Genomic DNA, 21,107 nt, shown 5'->3' with positions numbered 1-21,107 from the left:
TGACTACATGAGAATACAAATATGGAAGAGCCATATAAACTACAAAATCAAAGCCCCCAAAAATCCTTAAGCCTTTCTTTCGATATTATGTCTTGGACTCTCTTCTCCCATCACAAAACTTCATCTTAATCTCTCCTTCCAGCTTCTCCACTCCAGAACACTCCCTGAACACACGTATCAGTCTCTCGGTTTCAGAGCCAGGCTCTGTGAAATTACTTCCGTTGATCCCTCTACCTCGAGGCTTGTCTACAGCCCCTTCCCGTCACCTACACTGCTGAAGTGTCACACATTCTTCAAGGTGAAGTGACACCAGGATGCGCTCCTGGAACCTGGGCTCTGGTCCCAGCTTCGCTAGTAACTCATCATATGATTGAGTGCAAGTTACTAGGTCTCTCTGGATATTAACTTAATTTCCTTTTTTTTATAAAGTAAGGGTGCTGGAGGAGAGGATCTCTAAATTCCTTTTCCCTGTTCTAATTAGTCTAATTCTGAAGTTAAACTAATCTTTTCAATTCACTGCATATAACCCAAGTTTTCAATTTAGCATTCTCCTAAAGATAGTGTGTACATAAATGGAATTCAAGTGCTACATCAAGTGGATCAGCACCGAGGTTGAAAGCAGCATTTGTGAAAGTTATTGATATTAGCATAACGATTGTACTTAAGCTGCTTATGAAACAATCTAAATATAGTCAATACAAGACTTTCTATATAATGGGCACAAAAGGGTTGTTGCTTCCCAATATGTAATTTTCCCAACAAAATGTAATTGGCTGCTGTTTACTTTAGCTGTTTCAAATTGTCCAATTCTATAGATTACAGAATACTTCTGTTTTACAAATTGCCCTGTTCTAAGGCAATAATGTGCCCAGAATATGTAGATTTTTTGTATATGCTTTTTAAATTATCAGTTGATTTCAGTAAATGATATCTGTTGTAAACATTCAGGGCTGTCTAAAAACCTACTTCAAATGGAAGGAAGGAAGGAATTAACATTTATTGAATATCTTCTATGGGTCCTAGGCACATTTCATATATTATTCCATTTAATTCTTAAAATACTCTGCAAGAGTAGGGAATATTATCCATATTTTAAAGATACTGAGATGAAGCTTGGAGACATTAAGTGACATTCAAAATCACATACCAAAAGTTCTGGAGATGGTTGCACAACCATATGAATGTACTTAACGTCACTGAACCATACACTTTAAAATGGTTAAAATGGTAAATTTTATGTTATTTCACCATAATAAAAAGAAAAAATAAATCACATACCTAGATTAACTAGATTTGGATCCCAAGTCACTATGCTTTGGTTAGTCTGTTTATGGCATGGGAGAAAAGAAGCACTTTGATTGGCTGGTTGTGTTTATCAAGATCTGCTAGGACTGAGGAGCCAGAAACAAAGAGAAGCAGAGAGAAGAGCTAAGTGAGGTTACAGGTGTCAACAACACAAAGGTGGCACCCCAATTCTGTCCGATAGCAAGCTGAGAATCAGTGACCAGGGCAAAAAAGAGAGGTCACCACTCAGTCTTGCCATTTAGATTAGTGTTTCTCAAACGTTAATGTGCAGAGGAATCACCTGGGCATCTTGTTGCAAATGCAGATTCTGATTTAGTAAGTCTGGAGTGGGAGCAGATTTTGCATTCCTAGCAACATCCTGGGTACTAGTGATGTTGCTGGTCCAGCGACCAAACATTGAGTAGCAAGGATTTTAGATCACAGTACCTCCAAAGGCAGGTACTCTCTAAGTGTACACTCTCTAAGTGTAGTTTTGCAATCCCTTGCACCAGAGAATCTGGGTTGCTTTCACAAAGCAAATTCTGGGCCCCAACCCAGACCCACTGAATCAGAATCTCTGAGGGCAGGACTGGGAATCTATACTTTTAACAAGCTTCCCGGTTGCTTGTTAGGGAAAATAAAGTTCAAGAACTTACTGCTCATAGGACATCATTATGGCATCCCTTCACTTGCATATCTGTTTCCAGTTTGTAAAGACTTTTTACATCCTGTTTCTCCTGTACCTGTATAGTAGGATGATGAAGGTGATACCATTAGCCCCACTTGACTGGAGGAAACTGACATCTGCTGTGCTTAGGTGCTGGGCCCAAAGGTCTTCTGACTCCCAGGAAAGTGTTCTTTTTACAATTTCGTGGCTCTCTCTCTCACTTGACCATTATCTTCACCTATACTCCTACACAAATTAGAAGTTCTTTTATGTCTAAAAGGCTTTGCAGAGCAATTTTCTTGCTATGATGCTTTTAAAGATTTCAATCTAATTTAGCACATTAAGAAGCACAGTTTATGCTTATAAGCATAAAGCTATCCAGGGTCATGGCAAAAAAAAAGTTTGATGAAGTAATGAAGAAATAGACTGCACTGAGGTTTTCTTAAATCTTTTTTTTCACCCTTCACCTAGATTTACCAATTGTTAACGGCTTGCTTTTCTCTCTCTTTCAACCACTTAAAAGAAAATTGCAGACATTATAACACTTCATCCCTAAATTCTTCAGCACACAAGTACTGAGAATAAGAACATTCTCCTACATTACCACAATCCCATTATCACACCTAAGAAAATTAATATTAACTCAATAATATCATCTATATGTAGTCTACATTCAAATTTCTCCAGTTGTCTTAAGAATGTCTTTTATTGCTTTTTATTTTCTTGGATCCAATCAAGGTTTATTGCATTTGGTTGTTTTGTCTCTTTAGTCTAATGTAATCTAGATCAAACCTCTCTCCTTTTTTGTTTTTCATGACATTAAATTTCTTGTCAAGTCCAGGCCTCGTCAATGTGCCCCACATTCTGGATTTGATTACTTCCTCGTGATTAGATTCAGGTCAAACTTCTTTGGCAAGACTATCATATAGATAACATCGAGTACCACTCATTACATCATTTCAGGAGCCACGTGGTCAAAAGCTGCCCTACCAATGGTGAGGCTAAATTTGATCACCTGGTGAAGGCAGTATCTGTTAGATCTCTCCATCATAAAGTTATTTTATTTCACTCATAGTTAATGTTATCTGTGGGGTGACACTAAGACTCTGAATATCCTGTCCCCACCAACCTTTCACCCAATGGTTTTAACATTCATTGATGATCATTACTTGAATCAGTTATTTCATGGGGATTGCAAAATGGTGATTAAATCAGTCTTAACCATTTGCCAGCATTCATATGGAAAGAAGGTATGGCAGATTTGAGAAAATCTGAATTTAGGTCGGCAGATTTGAGAAAATCTGAATTTAGGTCACTGCAAGTCACACTGGCTACTCAGAAAGCAAAGGCTCCACTTTGCCCCAACTTTCTTAAGCGGCCATCTCTCTTAGGACTCCTTTGCAGGAGGTGAGTAGCAGGAAGGTTAGTTTTTTTTTCCCCAATGCTAATGAATGCCCACCTGGGAGAAAAGGCTTCTACCTTCCTTCTCTTAAGCACCCCTGCTCCAGCTGTCCTCTCTGGTGTCTGCGCCTAGTGCTATCCATCTCTCCTAAACTCTGCTGGGGAAAATCACATGCTTTCTCTCCCCTTATCATCAATGACCAAAGTTTTTCCACCAGTCTCAAATCTGACCCCAAATTTCTGCATAGTAGGCACCTGGGGCAGTAATCTGGTTGACAGGGAGGGGCCAGGGTACTTGATTTGAAGTGGTATCTGTTACATACATTGCATGTTACAGATCAGTGAAAAAAAAAGGAACTTTTTATATAAGACGGAGAGAATGCAATTGCCCACATCATAGAGGAAGATGTGCTGAAGACTGGGTGGAAAGGCTAAGAGGGAGCTGATGGAGATTATAGTGGGGCCAAAGCTGCGTTAAGGTACCTGTTGATGCAGCCACTCCCCCTATCTATTGTCCCCACTCCACCCCACCTCTCTCTCTCTTCAGAGAACACAGAAGCCAGGCTCTGGGAGTTTCCTCAGTATCTCAATACCATATCTACCAACTACCTGCATCAGCCTCCATTCTCTCTCCCTTCCCTCTTGTTACAAAGAAGAAAGTGTCTTCTCTCAAAAGTCAATCTGTGCTTGAATTCCACCCCTTCCTGTCTTCTCAAGAATCTTATACTACTCATTATCCTTTTTCCTGTGTTGTGTATTCAACTCTCCCCACCCCACTGGATCTTTATCATCATTGTTTAAATATTTTACAGTCTCATCTTAAAAAGTCCCTCCTCCACACACAGTCACCTCTAGCTTTGTTTCTCTTCTTCTCTTCACAGCCAAGCTGTCTAAACATTCTGTCTCCACTTCCTACTTCCTACTCATGTCTCACTAAGCTCTAACCTGGATTCTGCCCCTACCACTTTACTAAATGGCTCTTGCTAAGATCACTGATGACTCCAAGTGACTATATCCATTGGACACTATTCAGTACTCATCTTGCTTGGCCTCTCAGCAGCATTTGACCAGTTGAAACACTTTCGTTCTTTGGTCACTGTGACTCTGTTCTTTCCTGGCTTTGCTCCTGTTTTCTGGCAGTTCTTTCACAGTTCCCTCCATTGTAGGTTGTCAGGGCTTCAGCCTAGGCCCTTTTCTAATTTTATAGTATCTCATTAAATCATCACACCCACTTCCATGACTTCAATTAATTTGTACTCTGATGACTCCCTCACTTATATGTCCAGCATAAATCTCTTATGAGCACCAGACTTATAAATCCAACTGCTACCAGACAGCTCGGTACAGATCCTACTGGCGCCTCAAACTCCACGTGCCTACAACCGAACTCATCATCCTCTTTCCAGACCTGCTTTTTCTCCAGAGATGGTATTTTAGTAAATGCCACTGAACCTGGGGATAACTTTTGCTTGACACTTTCTCTCCCTCACCTCCCACATCTAGTCAGTCACCAAATTCTGTTGATCTTACCTCCTTAATTGAATTCATTTACTTATCCTCGTCTTCCCTAGTCCAAGCCACCATCATCACTCACCTAGACCACTGCAATATCTCTCGCTGGTTTTCTTGGGTACATTTTGCCTTTTCAATCCATTCTGAACCCCAGCCCAAGTGATTTTTTTTAACAGTTTCATTGAGATATAATTAGTATACCTTACAGTTCACATATTTAACCAAGTGATCTTTTAAAAACACAAACACAAAAATTATTCCCTGTTTATAATCTTAGGATCAAGTCTGAATCCTTAGTCTGGCTTAAAAGGCCCTGTATGATCTCGCCCTTGCTTCCTGAAGTCTCCAACTTCATTCTTTGTGTCATTCACCTCCTCACTCTTCAGGCTTCAGCCACAGCTGCCTGTTCTCTGTTTCTTAAACTTGCCATATTCTTTATTTCATTTTTACGTGTTGAACTTTCTTCACAGGCTACTGTTCCCTGTCCACTCCCTTCTAACTCTTCATCAGTCTTCCAGCCTTAGCTTAAATATCAATTCTTTGGGGAAGCTTTCATTGATACCCCCAGCCCCTGCTATGTTAGGGGTCTCTGTCTGATGCTTTCATATATCCTTTGCAAAACCCTTCATAATTGTAACTGATTGTTTAAAGCCTGACTCCCGGTTAGTCTATAGGACAGGGACTGTGTATATCTTGTTCACTTCTGCATCCTTGCTGCCTGTCATGGCTGCCTGGCACATAACAGGCAATCTCTAAATACTGTTGGATGAATGTGGGATGATGGCGCTGCCGTCACCTCTCGCATGCCCTGCCCTGACCCCTGCTCCCATTGTTGTTGAAGCCACCACTACCAGAGCTGCCCTAAGTCTTACCACTACTGTTCCGCGTTGAGAGAAACAGCTTCAGAACATGTTTTTTCCGTTTCACCTTTACAACTTCTTAATCAGGAATCCAGACTAAGTGCCAAGTCTAACAGTATTGACCCTGCTGCTGACTCCGAGACCATCAGACTATAGGGAATAATTTTCAACTCGGAGCCAAGGGAGAAGAATTAGAAAACTGCTGAGTCAATTCAAGCTCACATGTACATGTGCAGATGAATTGCTATATACAGTAATGTGTGCATGGATACACACATATAAATGTGCATGTACCAAACAGAGGGCCCAGCTGTCACACTCAAATGTGCATACATACACACTCACAGAGGCAACTTGATATATACTCATTCCCTACATATGTACACAGAGAGTAAAATGACATATGCTTGGCACTTACGCATATGTACAGAGGCAAGCTGATACACTCTTTACATATGTACACACACAGGCAAATGGCATATGCTCAGTACATATGTATACATACAGAAGCAAGCTGACATACTTAAACACACACAGTGGTAAAATAGAATTATTTAGCTCCATTTGACTCACTCTAATTCTTCCATGTAGTTAACTCCTTGCTTTATCTCTCTTTCATGATTCTTAGCTTAACGTATGCCATTCTCACGTTCCCAGGCTCTTGGCTGTAACCTTGTGTCCTTCCCTTTGACCCATCTGGCTAATTGTCACAACTTTTCCTCCCAGTAGCTTGGCTGCTCCTGCAGGTCTCTCCAGTAGCCAGCCAGCTCAGATGAGCTCTTTGACTGCTGACTTGAACTCTTTGGATTTTGATTTAGACCATAGGCTTTGGCGTCAGACAGATGTCGATTTGAGTCCCAGTCCTGCTGCCCACTAGCTGTGTAACCTTGGGCAAATTACTTAACCTCTCCAAACCTCAGTTTTCTCATCTATAGAATGAGGATAATAATAACACCTTCCCTATTAGGTTTTTGGGAGCATTACATTAGATAATACATGTGGAGCTCTTAGCCTAGTATATAAATGCAGTTCATGGCTATTGCCCCTAAAAATAGCTAACATTTATTTGCTTACTATGCCACTACTACTTCTAACTAATTATTTATTGAATACTTACAATGTACTGAGCATGGTTCTAAGCACTTTACCTATACAAACCAATTTTATCCTTACAACAACCCTATGAAGTAAATAAAAATTTTATCTCCACGTTATGGATTATGAAACTGTGGCATAGAGAAGTTAAGTAACTTGCCCAAGGTCGTTAAGCTAGCAAGTGGCAGAATTAAGATGCAAAACCAGATGGTTTGGTTCCAGAGCTGACACTCTTAGTTGCTATGCTATACCTCTTACTATCATTTATGTGTGATTGTCTTGGTCAGAGAAGCTATTTCTTTGGTACAATCCTCTACGAGTTAAACCCTGGGAGAAATTTTTGAATTACAGCTGAAAATTTCCATTTGCTGAAAGATGGAGAAAAAAATCTTAATTCTGTATTCAGAGCAATATTGAACAATTGAATGAGAAGAAGACCTGCAGAAAAACCCAGGGGTGCCTCTTCAGTCTCTCTACCCACTCACAGGGACTGTTTGGGTGAGAAGCCTTTCAAATTGACAGAATTATAGTGGTGAAGTCTGTTTTCCTCCAGGCAGAGGGAGGCTACCTCTCTGGATTCCCACTGCACTTTTTGTTCAGATATCTGTAACCCTTGCCTCCTTGGCTTATGCCCATCTACGTAATTGAGGACTGTTAAGGGGAGGGGGTAACAATAATAGTGCTTCAACCAGAATGGTAATTACAAACAATGTAATCACAATAATCCCTGCAGGTAATCCCAAGAAGTCCCAACAAAAGTCTCTTGAGAGGCTGGCAGGGGTCTCAGGATGGCTTGTGCACACTCCTTGGTGGCTGCAGTCTTAGTGGTGCCAATATTTGCTCCATCTTGTATCAGGTGATGATGCTTCTCCACCTGCTCATGCTAGTGATGTGGTGGGGCTTTGAAGTCAGATGGAGCCAGGTGACTAATTTCCTAGCTTTGTGGTTTGGGTAGGTCACAACCTCATGAGCCTCAGTTTCCTCATCTATAAAATGGAAATAATACCTACCAACAGGGTGGGTGGGAAGATTAGAGACAACAAATAGGAAGTGCCTGGCAGTACCTGGGATGTAGCAGGTCGTCAGTGAATTATAGTTACTATAGGTATGGCTCCATCCAACAATGATTCTCTCCCACCAATATTATCGTGGTGGGGTCTCCCCTACTAGACTATAAGTTGTATGAGAAGTAGGGACTTTGTTTTGTTCACTGCTGTTTCTCTGCATCTAGAACAGAGCAAAGATCATAGTATGTGCTCAGGAAGTATTTGTTGAATCAATGAAGGAAGTTTAAAACAAGCTGACCTTGCTCTGTCTTTCTACACTGGCCAGCATTCAGACCCTTGTACTCACAGGGCCTGTGCTCATGATGTTCCCTCTGCCTGGAACACTCCCTCTTCGCTTGGTTGTCTACTCACTCTTCTGATCTTAGCACAAGTGTCACTCTAAGAGGTAAACCTCTGACCTTCCCCTTCATAGCATTTATCAACACTGTTGTAATTTTACTCTATTTGTATAATTGTTTAATATTTGACTGTAAACTTCCTAAGGATGAGGACCAAGTCTGTTGTACTCACCATTGCATTTTCAGGGACTAGGAGTAGGCCTTCAGTACAAACTTAATGAATGAATGAATGACTTTGTGCACTCTTTCCACTTTTTTTAAAGACCCATTCTCTCAAGGAAGCAGGGTCCAATTTCTCAAATTGGGCCGGAGGTCAATCCCAGGCTTGCACCAGTGCTGCACCATAAATCATTCCAGTGTGTCTGGACTGAGCTCAAGCGCTGTGACTCTCTCCTACCAGGGCCAATTTGTCAGCCCCAAATTGTCTCATTACCGTTTATCAGGGCTTCATTATGCAGCTAGACCCTCCAGCAGGAGGTCCAGAAAAGCCAGAATTTTGGCTGGGCTGGGAGTGTGGAGGAGGATTTGCCATTTATTCCTATGCCCCCCCCCCCCAAACACACACATGCTTCATTTCTATTTAGTGTTTATCACACTGAGTTGTAACTGTTAATTTTCAGATGTCTCCCCCTCTAGACAGCGGGGCACGATTATCTCCTGCCCCTACAGGCTACTGTGGTGCCTAGCACTCAGTGGATGCTCATAAAGATTTCTTGAAGGGATGCAATGTTTTCCATGAGTGAGGCTTCATTGAGGACAAAAACCAACTCATAGGAGAGGCCTCTACCTCTGGCTCTTTTTTTTTAAAACCTGATCCAATAAATCTCTCTCTCTTTCTCTCTCTTTTTTTTTTTTGAGGAAGATTAGCCCCAAACTAATATCTGTTGCCAATCCTCCTCTGTTTGCTGAGGAAGATTGGCCCTGGGCTAACATATGTGCCCATCTTCCTCCACTTTATATGTGGGATGCCTGCCACAGCATGGCTTGATAGTGCATAGGTCCACGCCTGGGATCCGAACCCACGAACCCTGGGCCGCCGAAGCAGAGGGTGCGAACTTAACCACTATGCAACCTGGCCAGCCCCAATAAATCTCTTTCTAAGTGAATTTGGGTTGGGTTTTCTGTTACTTGGAACTGAAAATCTTCTGACAGCATAAATAATAATGTTCAACTATAGGATTTCTGATAGATTATTGTTCAAAAATAGTCATTCCATAGTTGCTTTCTCTCACTCTATAAGGATAGACTTCCCTACCCCTTCTCTTTGGGCTCAGCTATGAGACTTGCTTTAGCCAGTGGGATGCTAGCAGACATACAAGCAGGGGTGTGAAAAGTGCTTGCGCAGTTGGGCATGCCCCTTGCACCACTGTCATCCTCGTAAGAAGAGATACCCCTGGGGAGCTGCTGCCCTTTCAGCCAGGGCCCCCAAATGAATAATACTGGAGAAGATCAGAGCTCAGCCTGCACACAGGAGCCAAGCCCAGCTGGACCTGCAGCTTGAAGCAGTGCCATTCAGCCAAGCCTAGCCTAGATTAGTCAACTCCCAGACCTATGAGGGTTATTGTGGCACGCTGCTGAGATTTTGTGACTGTTTGTTACAGAGCAATAACTAACTGATCAAGCTTAGGCCAGGGGTTTCCAAACTGGCAGTGCATCTGAGTTACTTAGAGAACTTTAACATAAATAAGGCACACTTGAGTTTCTCCCAGAATGTCTGGAGTGGTGTTCAGAAATCTACATTCTTTTAAAACTCTCTGGGTGGTTTTATGTAGTGAGTCCCATACTTTTTTGCTATTTTGTGATGGGGGTTGTATTAGAGGACTACTAAGATCTTTTTTCCTCTCTGAAATTAGATGATTGAAGTCAGGGAAATCTCGTTTCTGAAGTAGAAACCTTTTCAATTTGAAAACTTTTGAGAAATCTGTGTTGAATTTTTCTTACCTCATTTGGAAAAGATGCAGATATAAATTAATTTGTGATTTATGGCCACAGGGTTTTTGCTTTTTATTTAAGAGTTGTCTCCTGTTAGTATTTCTGCCTGGGCTGTGGTTAGCAGTCAAATGAAAATGAAAGGCAGAATACTGGGGCTGGGAGAGCGAAGATGTAGGGCAGGAAAGAAGCACGTGGGAGGTCAAGCTTAGCAGAGATGCTGTTGAAGGAGTGGTCTGAGAAGGAGCCTTCTGCTGTGGCTTGGCAGTCAGGAAACTTGGTTCACACCTGATTCAACAAAAGTTTGAATTTTACTTGTAATAATTGCCACGCCACTGCTAACAGTTTAGAGGTTGAGGCAAATCTTAATAAAATGTTAAAAATGTGAATTTATATAAAAAGCATGATGAAAGTATAATTTAAAAGAAAATAGCTCTTTAAATTATAACAATAAAAATTTTCATTGGAAAAATTCAGACAATACAGAAAAATATAAAAGACAAGTACTTATTACTCATAAGCCCACCTTTCAGAGATAATCACCGTTAATATATTGTTGTATATTCTTCTTGACTTTTTTTCCTATGGATGTGTACACACACATATATTTTAGAAAAATAAGATTTTCTTATACATACTCATGAGTATCCTGTTTTTTTTCCATGTCAGTAAAAACTAACCTAATCATCATTAAAGCTACATAATACTCCATTGTTCAAGAGGCACCATACTTTTTATTTCTCATGGATAGACATTTAGATTATATTTACTATTATAAAAACGCTATGATGAACATCCATATATACATTTTTTGTGTGCTTGTCCAATTATTTCTTTAGGATAAATTCCAATATGTGGAATTGCTGGATTAAAGGGTAAACATATTTTAAAGGCTTTTGATACATAGACTAATTGCCCTCCCCAAATGTGTAAATTAATAGTGCTAGGTTTTGTCAATTCTTTTAACTATTGTTAACCATCAACAAGAAAAAAAATCTTATGGTTTTAATCTGCATTTTAGTACTAGTGGGTTTAAATATCTTTCCATGTATTTATGGTCTGTATTTTATGCGAATCAGACGTAAGCTTCCTATTTTTCTATTATGTCAACTTTTTCTTCTTGATTTATATTACTTCTTTATATTAAATATATTGTCTCTTATTTACATTGAAAATATTTTCCCTAATATGACTTTGCTTGTGGTGGCTTTTCCAACATTTAAAAAACTTTGCGAGTCAACTCGATCAGTTTTTCAGTAAGATTTAAAAATTCTTTCAGAGGTGAGAGGCAGCATAACAGAATGAAAAAGGCAGAGGACTTTCAAACAATTCAGTCCATAATCTTACTGCCCATGGCTGGGTCTCACTTAGCGTAATGTGACAGGAAGTGCACTGGACTGGGAGTCAGATCGCTCTACCTCTCTGGGTCCCAACTTTCTCATCTGTGGAATGGGGATGAGAATGAAAACTCCTTTGTAGGGCTGTAAAAAATAATTGGAGAAAATGCACGTAAAGAGCTTCATCCAGGTCTTGTACATAGCAAGCCCTCTCTAAATATTAGCTATTATTAGTGGGAGAGCGCAATATAGAATTTTTCAAACACTATTTTAAATTCAGTTGGTGTATGTGGGAATGGGGTGGGAGTAAGGATCCTAGATATTTAGCCATTTAACCCCATCTCTAAAACTGCATAGATGGAGTCAGAACTTGGGTTCCACTTCTGGTCCTGCACATTTCTTCATATGTGACCTTGGACAAGTCACCTTCACCTCTCGGCGGTTCAGTTTCTTCACCTAGAAGATAGATATGTAATAGACCACCTGCCCTTCTTTTTCAGCCCGGCTGCTGGGCGAATGAAATGCTTGAGAAACGCTTACAAAGGCCGGCAGATGTGTCTGTTAGGGTAAGGTCTACGGAGCATCCTCGGCGCCCGCCAGCCCACCGCGGCTGGACCGAGGGGCGGCCGCGACCCCCAGCCTCCGCGCTCCCGCCCCGCCGCAGGAACAATAGCTCCCCTGGAGGCGGCGCCGGCCGCGGGCGGGGGCGGGGCTGGCGGCGCGGGCGCCGGGGGTGTGCGCGGGGCGGGGTCGCGGCCACCCCTCCCGCCGGCGGCTCTGTCACGCGCCCCTCACCGGGCGGGCCGGGGTCTTTGTGACGCGGTGGCGACGGCCGCGGACACAAAGGGAAGGCGAGGAAGAGAGTGAGGGGCCGGGCCTGCCCGCGCCCGCCCCGCGACCCCCGCCCGCCGCGCGCGCGCCCGCTCACTCCCCCAGCCTCGGTCTCCCCCACGCGGGCTCGCCCCTCACGCGCACCCCGCGCGCCCGCGACCCTCAGCCTCCGTCCCGAGCGCGGCGGGCCCGGGCCTGGCGGGCGCTGCGGGGGCCGGGGATGCGGCGCGGCTACTAGGAGGCGCCGAGCAGCGGCGGGGCTCCGGCGCGCGGCTGGATGCCCGGGGCCTGCGGCTCCCTGCGCTTCCCGCCGTCCAGGGGCGCCAGCCATGGGCGCCGCGGCCGCTGAGGCGCCGCTCCGGCTGCCGGCCGCGCCCCCGCTCGCCTGCTGCTGCTACACGTCGGTGCTTCTGCTCTTCGCCTTCTCCCTGCCCGGGAGCCGCGCGTCCAGCCAGCCCCCTGGGGGCGGCGGCGGGGACTGTCCCGGCGGCAAAGGCAAGAGCATCAACTGCTCAGGTAAGACCGGCCGGAGCCCGCCCTGCGGCCCCTCCTTCCGCCGCCGCCCTCTCCCGGGCCGCGCGGCCGGGCTGGGAGAGGCCCCGGCGTGGAGTCCCGGGGAGCGGGGCCCGGGGTGAGCAGGGGCGGAGGGCAGGGCGCGAGCGGCCGTGCGGGCTGGCGGACCGGCGGTGGGGACGGGGAGTGGCCGTGCCTGCGTCCGTGTGAGTCGAGTGCCGGGCGACAGCGGCCCGGCGTGCGGGGAGGCGGGGAGGCCGGCTCCGGCGAGGCGGAGGCAGCCGGCCGGGGCTCCCGGTGTGGTCGTGGGTGTGCTCGCGGAACCGCGTGTTTGTGTTGTGAAGGCTCAGGGGAGGGAGGGCGGCCCCAGGCAGGGATTTTCTGTGTGTGTGTGTGTGCGCCCCAGGCAGGGATTTTCTGTGTGTGTGTGTGTGTGTGTGTGTGCGCCCCAGGCAGGGATTTTCTGTGTGTGTGTGTGTGTGTGTGTGTGTGTGTGTGTGATGGTGAGGGGCTTGAGGGCCAGGGGAATGACCATGTGCTGGGGAGGTTCTTTCTTAGGGCACTGGGGTCTCGGAGGGGTCGTGTGGGTAAAGGGAACGGGTGGCCCGGAGGACGGGGTTTGCCGATGTAGTGTGACTCTGTGTGTGTGTGTGTGTGTGTGTGTTTGTATGTCCTTTGGGTTCAGAGGTGGGCACTAGGGGCTTGAAGTGACCCCGGATCTGTGGGTACGAGCAGGGAAAAGTCTTGGGGCCCAGGAAGTGACTCTGTGTTTTTGTGTGTTGTGCATGAGGCTCAGGCATGTGTCCTGGGGTATATGCATTGAGGAGGAAGGAGGGAGGGTCGGGGAGAGCCCCTTGGTGTCTGTTCAGAGGGAGGGTGCGAGGGAGTCATCTTGTATAGGGTTTGGGTAATAGGAGGAGGTAATTGGGTCTCAGGGAGTGCCTCCGGGTAGTCAAGTGTGCCCCTGGGTTATTAAGGTGGTGTGGAAAGTGGGAACCGGTTCCGAGGGAATGATCCTGTGCGTGTGTTTGTATGTTTTGCGGGAGAGCCTGGAGGTTGGCAGCAACGGGAGCAGGAGAGTGACCTCTCCCCTCTCTAAGGCCGTCTGCCCCCCCACAGCTGTTGGAAACAAAGAGCTTGCTGGGGCTCTAATGGATGAGACTGGGGAGGAGGGTCTCTGGGCAGTAAAGTTCTCTCTTCCTTTCAAAAGGGGTCCCAGAGGAGCCCTGGGGCAAGGAGGGCATCCAGGTCTCATTTAGGGGTGGATGGGTCCTCCTGGAGCTGGCCTAGCCGATGCTAGTGATCATAAGCCACAGCCTTGCTAACTTGCCCTTTATCAATTCTCCACTTGTCTTCTTGAAACCCAGAGGGTGGGAGAAGAGGCGTGGGGTGGTAGGGAGAGGGGGAGGGGAAGGGAGGATGGACATCAGGCCACAGGGGATCCACTGGCCTGCCTGCCAGACAACCCTTGTACCTTTGGGCTGTTGAAGGGGGGCATTGTTTCTGGGGGAGTGAGGAGGGAACAAGAGGGCCTCAGCACAGATGCTTATAGTACTCTAAATGTAGACAACCTTTGGCCTGCCGTTTAGGTTAGAAGGTCTAAAATCTTTTAATAATTTTCATAATGATATGTTCTATGATGGGGGAGGGATTTTGAGCACAGTAAACAATGGCATGTCCATTAAAAGCTTTTCATCCATGTAATAACTTTTACTTTATTTTTTCTAATGTTAAGTGGAATATGGGATAATGCTTTAATAAATAATCACACACTAATGGTTAAGAATAAAAACCACTTATATATTAGAGTGCCTTTTTGTAACAAATATTGGTTATCAAACTTGTAAGTGATCAGACCATGTCCAAATATTTTATGGGCTAATGTGCTGTGGTTATTTGTTCTTGCTAAGCTGATTTGTCATTAGCAAAATATAGTGTGTTTTGATGGATGTTTTTGTGTATTTCTTCTAACTCTTTAGTGCATAGTACAAGTTTTAAGAAAGGATATAGAGGACTGGGAAACCACATGGTGTGGGAAAAGGGGCTGAGTGGGGATCGTAGCCCTTGCTAAGCAGCTGTGTTATTGGGAGCAGGTTACTTAATTTTTCTTAGTTTCCTCTTTATTAAAAGAGAGACTTGGGTTTAATAATATGTGAACCTTCTTTCAAGGATATATTGATATATCAATATAAATGTCAATAAATTAGGCTCATCAAATAAAATGTTTTATAATGCTAAGAATACACTTGAATAATTCTGGGTCTAAAGCTGGAATTTTAGCTAAATGAAGTTTGTAGGTTCTTGTTATAACTAGGATGAAGATCTGGGAATGATTCATATGGGGAAAAATACTTTTTTAAGTTGATTAATTAGAGAACTAAAGTAATCCAGCCTGGACGTATTTGTCTATTAATGCATCTTGAGATTGTGTGTAGATTTTTGAGTAGCTTTTATTACCCAGCTATTTCCCACAGAAACTGAAGTTTACTCCTTCGTATATTTGAGTTTTAAAGTCTAAATGCTGGCCTTAACTCCCTGTTGATTTTCATTTTGGGTTTTGGACCATCATTTCAGCCTACTCTGACCTTTCTGGAGTTTGATTCTGTCAGGCTGTGCGTTGGGTCACTCACAGCTTTATGGCCCTTGCAAATGTGAAGAGCAGGTCTATGGCTTTATTAAATTAATAGAAGTTGTCTATATCGTAGAAGAGGATGGAACTCTGATATTTTACTGGAGACTTCCTTCCAAATTGGTTAATGCTGATACATTAATCAACTAGATGTTCAACCAGCTATGCATCCTCTTAGTAAAGTTTAACAGATTTTCGAGCTTTTGCTGTTCAGTTTTCCTGTTTTGTTCACCAGCCTATCATTAAAAGATTCTGTCACATTGTCTCATTAGAATCAGTTATGTATATGTTTGTACCATCCTCCCTTTTTCCATTTTAGTAATCCTATCAAAAAGCAAGTGCTGTATATCCTGCCTTAATAAGAAACCTATGGTGGCTTTTTCTTTTTATCATGTTCAACAACTTATTTACCCATTCTAGAATTTTTCGGGGGATACGTAGCAAGTTTACCCATAGATGTTTTTCTGGATTTGCGTTTCCCTTTTTTTGAAAATTGAGAATGCTTTCTTTCATTTCTGGTTTCTGGCACCTTGTCAAGATAGCTTAGATAATCAGCAGTCAGATCTAAAAGTTTTTTCAGTATCATGGAATATGATATGTTTGGATCAGAAAGCAAATTCTTTTGAATCACTTCTGTATTCTGTTACTGTCCACTCTCCATGCCACATACCTTCGATGTTAGCTCCCTTTTATCAGAGTTCCCAGTTTAAAGATCATGCTCCTTGATGAAGATTACAAAAGCCAAGAAGAAGCTGAATGGGTCTGCATTTGTCACTGTCATCTCTTGATATTACATCTTTCCTAAGTAGTGGATCCTTTGTTTATCTCTCTCCTTTTTTTTTCTTGCTGAGGAAGATTTGCCCTGAGCTAACATCTGTTGCCAGTCTTCCTCTTTTTTTGTATGTGACCCACTGTGACAGCATGGCCACTGACTGACGAGTGGTGTAGGTCCATGCCTGGGAACCAAACCTGCGCCACGGAAGTGGAAAGAGCCGAACTTAACCATTAGGCCACCAGGGTTGGCCCTGTTTACTTTATCTCTTCTTGTTCTAGGCAAGCCTTTTTTTATTGTCCTCTTGCCTCAGCTCTCATTCTAGACTTTATACTTATTGCTTTGATTTTATATCTTTTTATTTGTACTTATTCTTTTAAAATCTAATGTATCAGAAAGTTCCCTATTCATCCAAAGAGAAAAAAGTTTGGATATACATGATTTATGTGAAGAAAGATGAACTTTGAACCCAAGAAACCAAATGACCTTAGACATGGCATTTTTTCTCGTTTGTAACATGAAGATAATGATGATAGTTCTTTTTGGCTCTGGGGTGTTTGAGAAGAACAAATGAGGCTAAATGTGTGAGACATTTCTGTCTTAGGGAATGTGGTTAAAGTGGTAGAAAAACAGAGAAAGTGACATTTGGTGATATACATAAGGTGGAGAATTTGAACTAGGTTTTAAAAATGTCACGGAAGTTAGAAGTGGATTCTCTGGTTTGTAATTTGGTGGTAAGTATGGTGAATGGATGATATAAACTTCAGATTAAGAGAAATGACTTGTTAGTGGCAGTTGAGGATTTTGGGGAATAAAAAGTTTTCCTTAATTTGTGGTATCTTGATCAGGACACTTCTAGATCCCTGGTATGGAATATGTGGGTATTTATTAATTTATTTAGTGAACCTTGATTGAATACCTGCTTAGTGTAATCTAATATCCTAGATATTAAGGGAGATATATGAGAGGCCATCGCTGCCTTCAAGGACCTTATATTCTAACAGAGGTGGTTGGTTAGCCTCATATAAGTATATATAAGGAAACATCTATTTAATGCATCTCGGCTCCCTGCCACCATTAATAAGCACTTATTGAACACTGACAGCACTGGAATTTTTTTAAGGTATACACTTAAGTGATGTTTAATATAGTCACAAAGTTGTACAAGTATCACCACTATCTAATCTGGAACATTTTCATCACTCCAAAAAGAAACTCTATACCTATTAAGAGTCATTATATGTTCCTCTCCCCCCCCACCCCCAATCTGTGGCCACTATTAATCTACTTTCTGTCTCTATGGATTTGCCTATTTTGGACATTGCATATAATTGGAATCATGTAACATGTAGCCTTTTATGATTGGCTTGTTTAACTTAGCACAGTGTTTTCAAGGTTCTTCCATGTTGTGGCATGTGTCAGAACTTCATTCCTTTTTATGGTTGAGTAATATTCCACTGTGTGTGTGTGTGTGTGTGTGTGTATACACACCACATTTTGTTTATCCATTCATCACTTAAGGGACATTTGGATTGTTCTGCTTTTTGGCTATTATGAATAATGCTCTATGAACATTCATGTACAAGTTTTTGTGTGGTCTTATGTTTTCAGTTCCCTTGGGTTTATACCCAGGAGTAGAATTGCTGGGTCACATGGTAACTCTATGTTTAACATTTTAAGGAACTGCCAAACTGTTTTCCAAAGCAGCTGCACCATTTTATATTTTCACCGGTAATGTATGAGAGTTCCAATTTCTCCACATCCTCTCCAACATTTGGTATTGTCTTTTTGATTATAGTCATCCTAGTGGATGTGAAGTTGTGTATCACTGTGGTTTTGATTTGCATTTCCCTAATGACTAATGATATTGAGCACATTTTCGTGTACTTATTGGCTATTTGTATAGCTTGTTTGGAGAAATGTCTATTCAGATCTTTTGCTGAGCTTGATTTTAACATTCTGGATTAAATATTCCCTTAGTCAACCATACTAACCAATTCTCACAGCACACAGATGCTCAAACTGATAGGTTAGCTCTAGTTTGCCTGTGTATCATTTGATTTCTCTGCTTAGCAAGAGTCAGTTGTGTTTGTTCTCAAACTTACTTATACTAGTGTCCTTGTGAGTATAAAATAATAAATATTACTCAAATTGATGAAATATGACTGCAGAAAGAATTGTTTTTATAAAATACTTTGGGAAGACTTGATAAAGTCAAGAGGCTGAAAAAATTATCTTGCAATGAATTAGATTATGGCCAAGACAACTGAAATAGATTGGGGAAACCTTATAATTCTCTAGAGGATTCTGCTCCTAGAAAACTCTGCAAGTGTTTTTAAGTCCTCATTCTACTTTATAGGAAAGGAAAATGGACACTGTAGATAATGGATTATGGTGGTTTATCCAAGAAAGTGGAGAACTGCATTTGGCAGACCCATACTCAAAGAAAAGGTCTTGGAGCTACATCGGAAAAGAATGTACATTTATATGTTTGGAAGTTAAAAATGTGTAAAATATGTGTGTATCATTTTTAAACGATTTCCTGGCTTTTTGGATTAATTGATCAGCGATCACTTTTACATGTTTGAAAAAGAGGGTTTGCACTGTACAAGATGCCCTAAGGAAGATATAGGAATAGTGTTGAGGGAATGAATAATTCTGATTTGTAGGAATCAAAGACGGTTTCCTTGAGTAAGTGGCACTCGGCTGGGCTCTGCAGGCAGAGGAGAATGTCAGCTGAAAACACCAGGCACGCTTTTGCCTGAGGCCTTTGCTGTTGATGTTCCTTTTGCCTGAAACCTTCTTGTCCCAGTTATTGATCTCCAGCTCCTTTAGGTCTTCCGGCACTTTCAAAATGATGCCTTAAAATTGCAGCCTTGTCTGCTTTCAGTCCCTTCTAGCCCCCTCCCACCCTAATCTTCCTTTATGCTTTTTTCCTGCTCCATAGCACCTTTTCCTGCGTGACCTACTGCACTTGTTACTTATTATCTGTTTCCTCTTTGTAGCTCCCCCGGGGGGCAGAGATTTTTGTCATTTTGTTCACTGCTCTGTTGACTGTGCCTAGAACAGTGTCTGGAACAAAATTAGGGGCTCCTTACAAATTTATTTGTGGAATTAATTCATGACTGAATGAACAGAGAAACTGAGGAGAGTTGGGAAGGGTGGTCTAGGCCGAAGGAATGGCATTAGAAAAGGCACAAAGATGGGGCAGTGAAGGGAGTATTTTGGGATACTGGGATGTGGGTATTACGGCAGATGAGTCACGCGTTGCCACCACATTAGTGGCAGGCCTTGGAGGTTGAGCTGGAGGTTTGGCACTTGCTCTGAAGACAAAGGGAAACTTTTTTTTTTTTTAGTGAGGAAGATTAGCCCTGAGCTAATTTCTGTTGCCAGTCCTCCTCTTTCTGCTGAGGAAGACTGGCCCTGGGCTAATATCTGTGCCCATCTTCCTCTGCTTTGTATGTGGGATGCCACCACAGCATGGCTTGACAAGCGGTCTGTAGGTCTGCACCCGGGATCCGGGCCTGAGAACCCTGGGCTGCTGAAGCAGAGCACACAAACTTAACTGCTACACCACTGGGCTGGCCCCAACAAAGGGAAACTTCAAGGATTTGAGTGACATTGTGGTTTTAGAAAGCAAAGTCTGGAATTGGTGAAGGTTAAAGGGAGAAGGGAAGACTGGGAGCATGGTGATAGAGAACTGAGAGGACTGGTTTGGTCTGCACAGTGTTTTAAAAAATTGCATTGGTTATTAACCATTAAAAATCTGGAGGTTTCACTTAAAATCTGGATTGTGGTCTTCACTTCTAAACTGGGAAGTATTGGCAACATTGGGTTCTCCTTTCTACAAGGCAGGAATCAGCCCGAGCTGTCCAGTGGGCCGTGAGCTCTTTACTCTGCCAGTCCCCACCCAGCTAGCCTTTCATTGATGTGTTTCTCCCTTAGCTTCTGAATCTCCTGCTGTGGGAGGTGGGTGAATTGTGGTGCTTTTAATTTGGGATGGAGAGCCTGTCTGGAGGAGAGTCAAATTGGTGTATATTGCTTCCCTCATTCCTGTTATAATCACCAAGTTGGATGCAAATCCTTATTTCTTTGGTGTCCCACCCTTCCTGCCTGAGCACCCCTCCTGCCTGTACGCCTTGCAGTTTCCACTGTATTCAGTTCTTTCCTTCTCAACCCTTTCCTTGAATCCACCTCCTACCTCTTCGTATTGAAGGCTACCCTGCTGTCTCTGATTATACCATTTTCCTTGACATGCTCGCTAATGATGTTTTTATCATATCTATTTTTCCTTTACTGTATTAATTTTATATCTTAGTTTTAGTACTTCTCCTTTTTCAACTTTCTCTTTTTTTCTCTAAGTTCCTTAGGTGGAAACAGATCATTTGTTTCTTTTTCCTCACCACTACAGGCATTTCTGATAAAATTCCTCTTGTCATTCTTATAAAACCTATGAATTTAGATATGTTACAGATAGTTTGTTTTGTGGTTTTGCATGATGATCTAAGAATTCGTCTTAGAATTTCTAGCTTTTTGTGTTAAAACTAAGTGCATCTCCGTGTCGTAGTATGAGAACAAATTTTGTGAAAGATCCTCATACCCCAGAAAAGACAGTATCATTTCCTTGGCTTCTCAGTCCCCTATTACATAACTATTAATTTTACTTAAAATTTTTAAAAATTTTGTATTAATTTCAAACTTAGGGAAAAGTTATAGTAGTATACCCAGATTTCCCAGTTGTTAAGATTTTACCACATTTGTCTTATCATAGTCTTTTTCTATATCTATCTACCTACCTAGCTATTTATCTATCTGTATCTTTTTTTTCTGAACCTGACTTTGTCAGGTTGGCCTCTCCCAAGGGGAATGGTT

The 21,107-nt window shown here is 42.8% G+C and overlaps 1 protein-coding gene across 3 annotated transcripts in view; it reads left to right on the top strand.

Moving 5' to 3' along the window:
- The window catches only part of LOC101394124 (myb/SANT-like DNA-binding domain-containing protein 3), a 125,441-nt gene that overhangs the window by 26,540 nt on the left and 77,794 nt on the right, over positions 1-21,107 (top strand). The window contains exon 1 of one of the 3 annotated variants that reach the window (XM_004423259.2): positions 12,359-12,837. The exons of the other annotated variants lie outside the window; for them this stretch is intronic. Within the exon in view, the coding sequence (XP_004423316.1) occupies positions 12,651-12,837 (187 nt within the window). The 5' untranslated portion in view covers positions 12,359-12,650. Of the gene's footprint in view, positions 1-12,358; positions 12,838-21,107 lie in introns of those variants that run through there. 3 annotated transcript variants of the gene reach the window in all.

The sequence above is a fragment of the Ceratotherium simum genome, chromosome 29 (genome assembly GCF_057802395.1).
Source record: "Ceratotherium simum simum isolate JZ-2026a chromosome 29, ASM5780239v1, whole genome shotgun sequence".
Lineage (NCBI taxonomy): Eukaryota > Metazoa > Chordata > Mammalia > Perissodactyla > Rhinocerotidae > Ceratotherium > Ceratotherium simum.
Note: the sequence above shows the minus strand (reverse complement) of the source record. Positions and strands in the feature narration are given on the sequence as shown.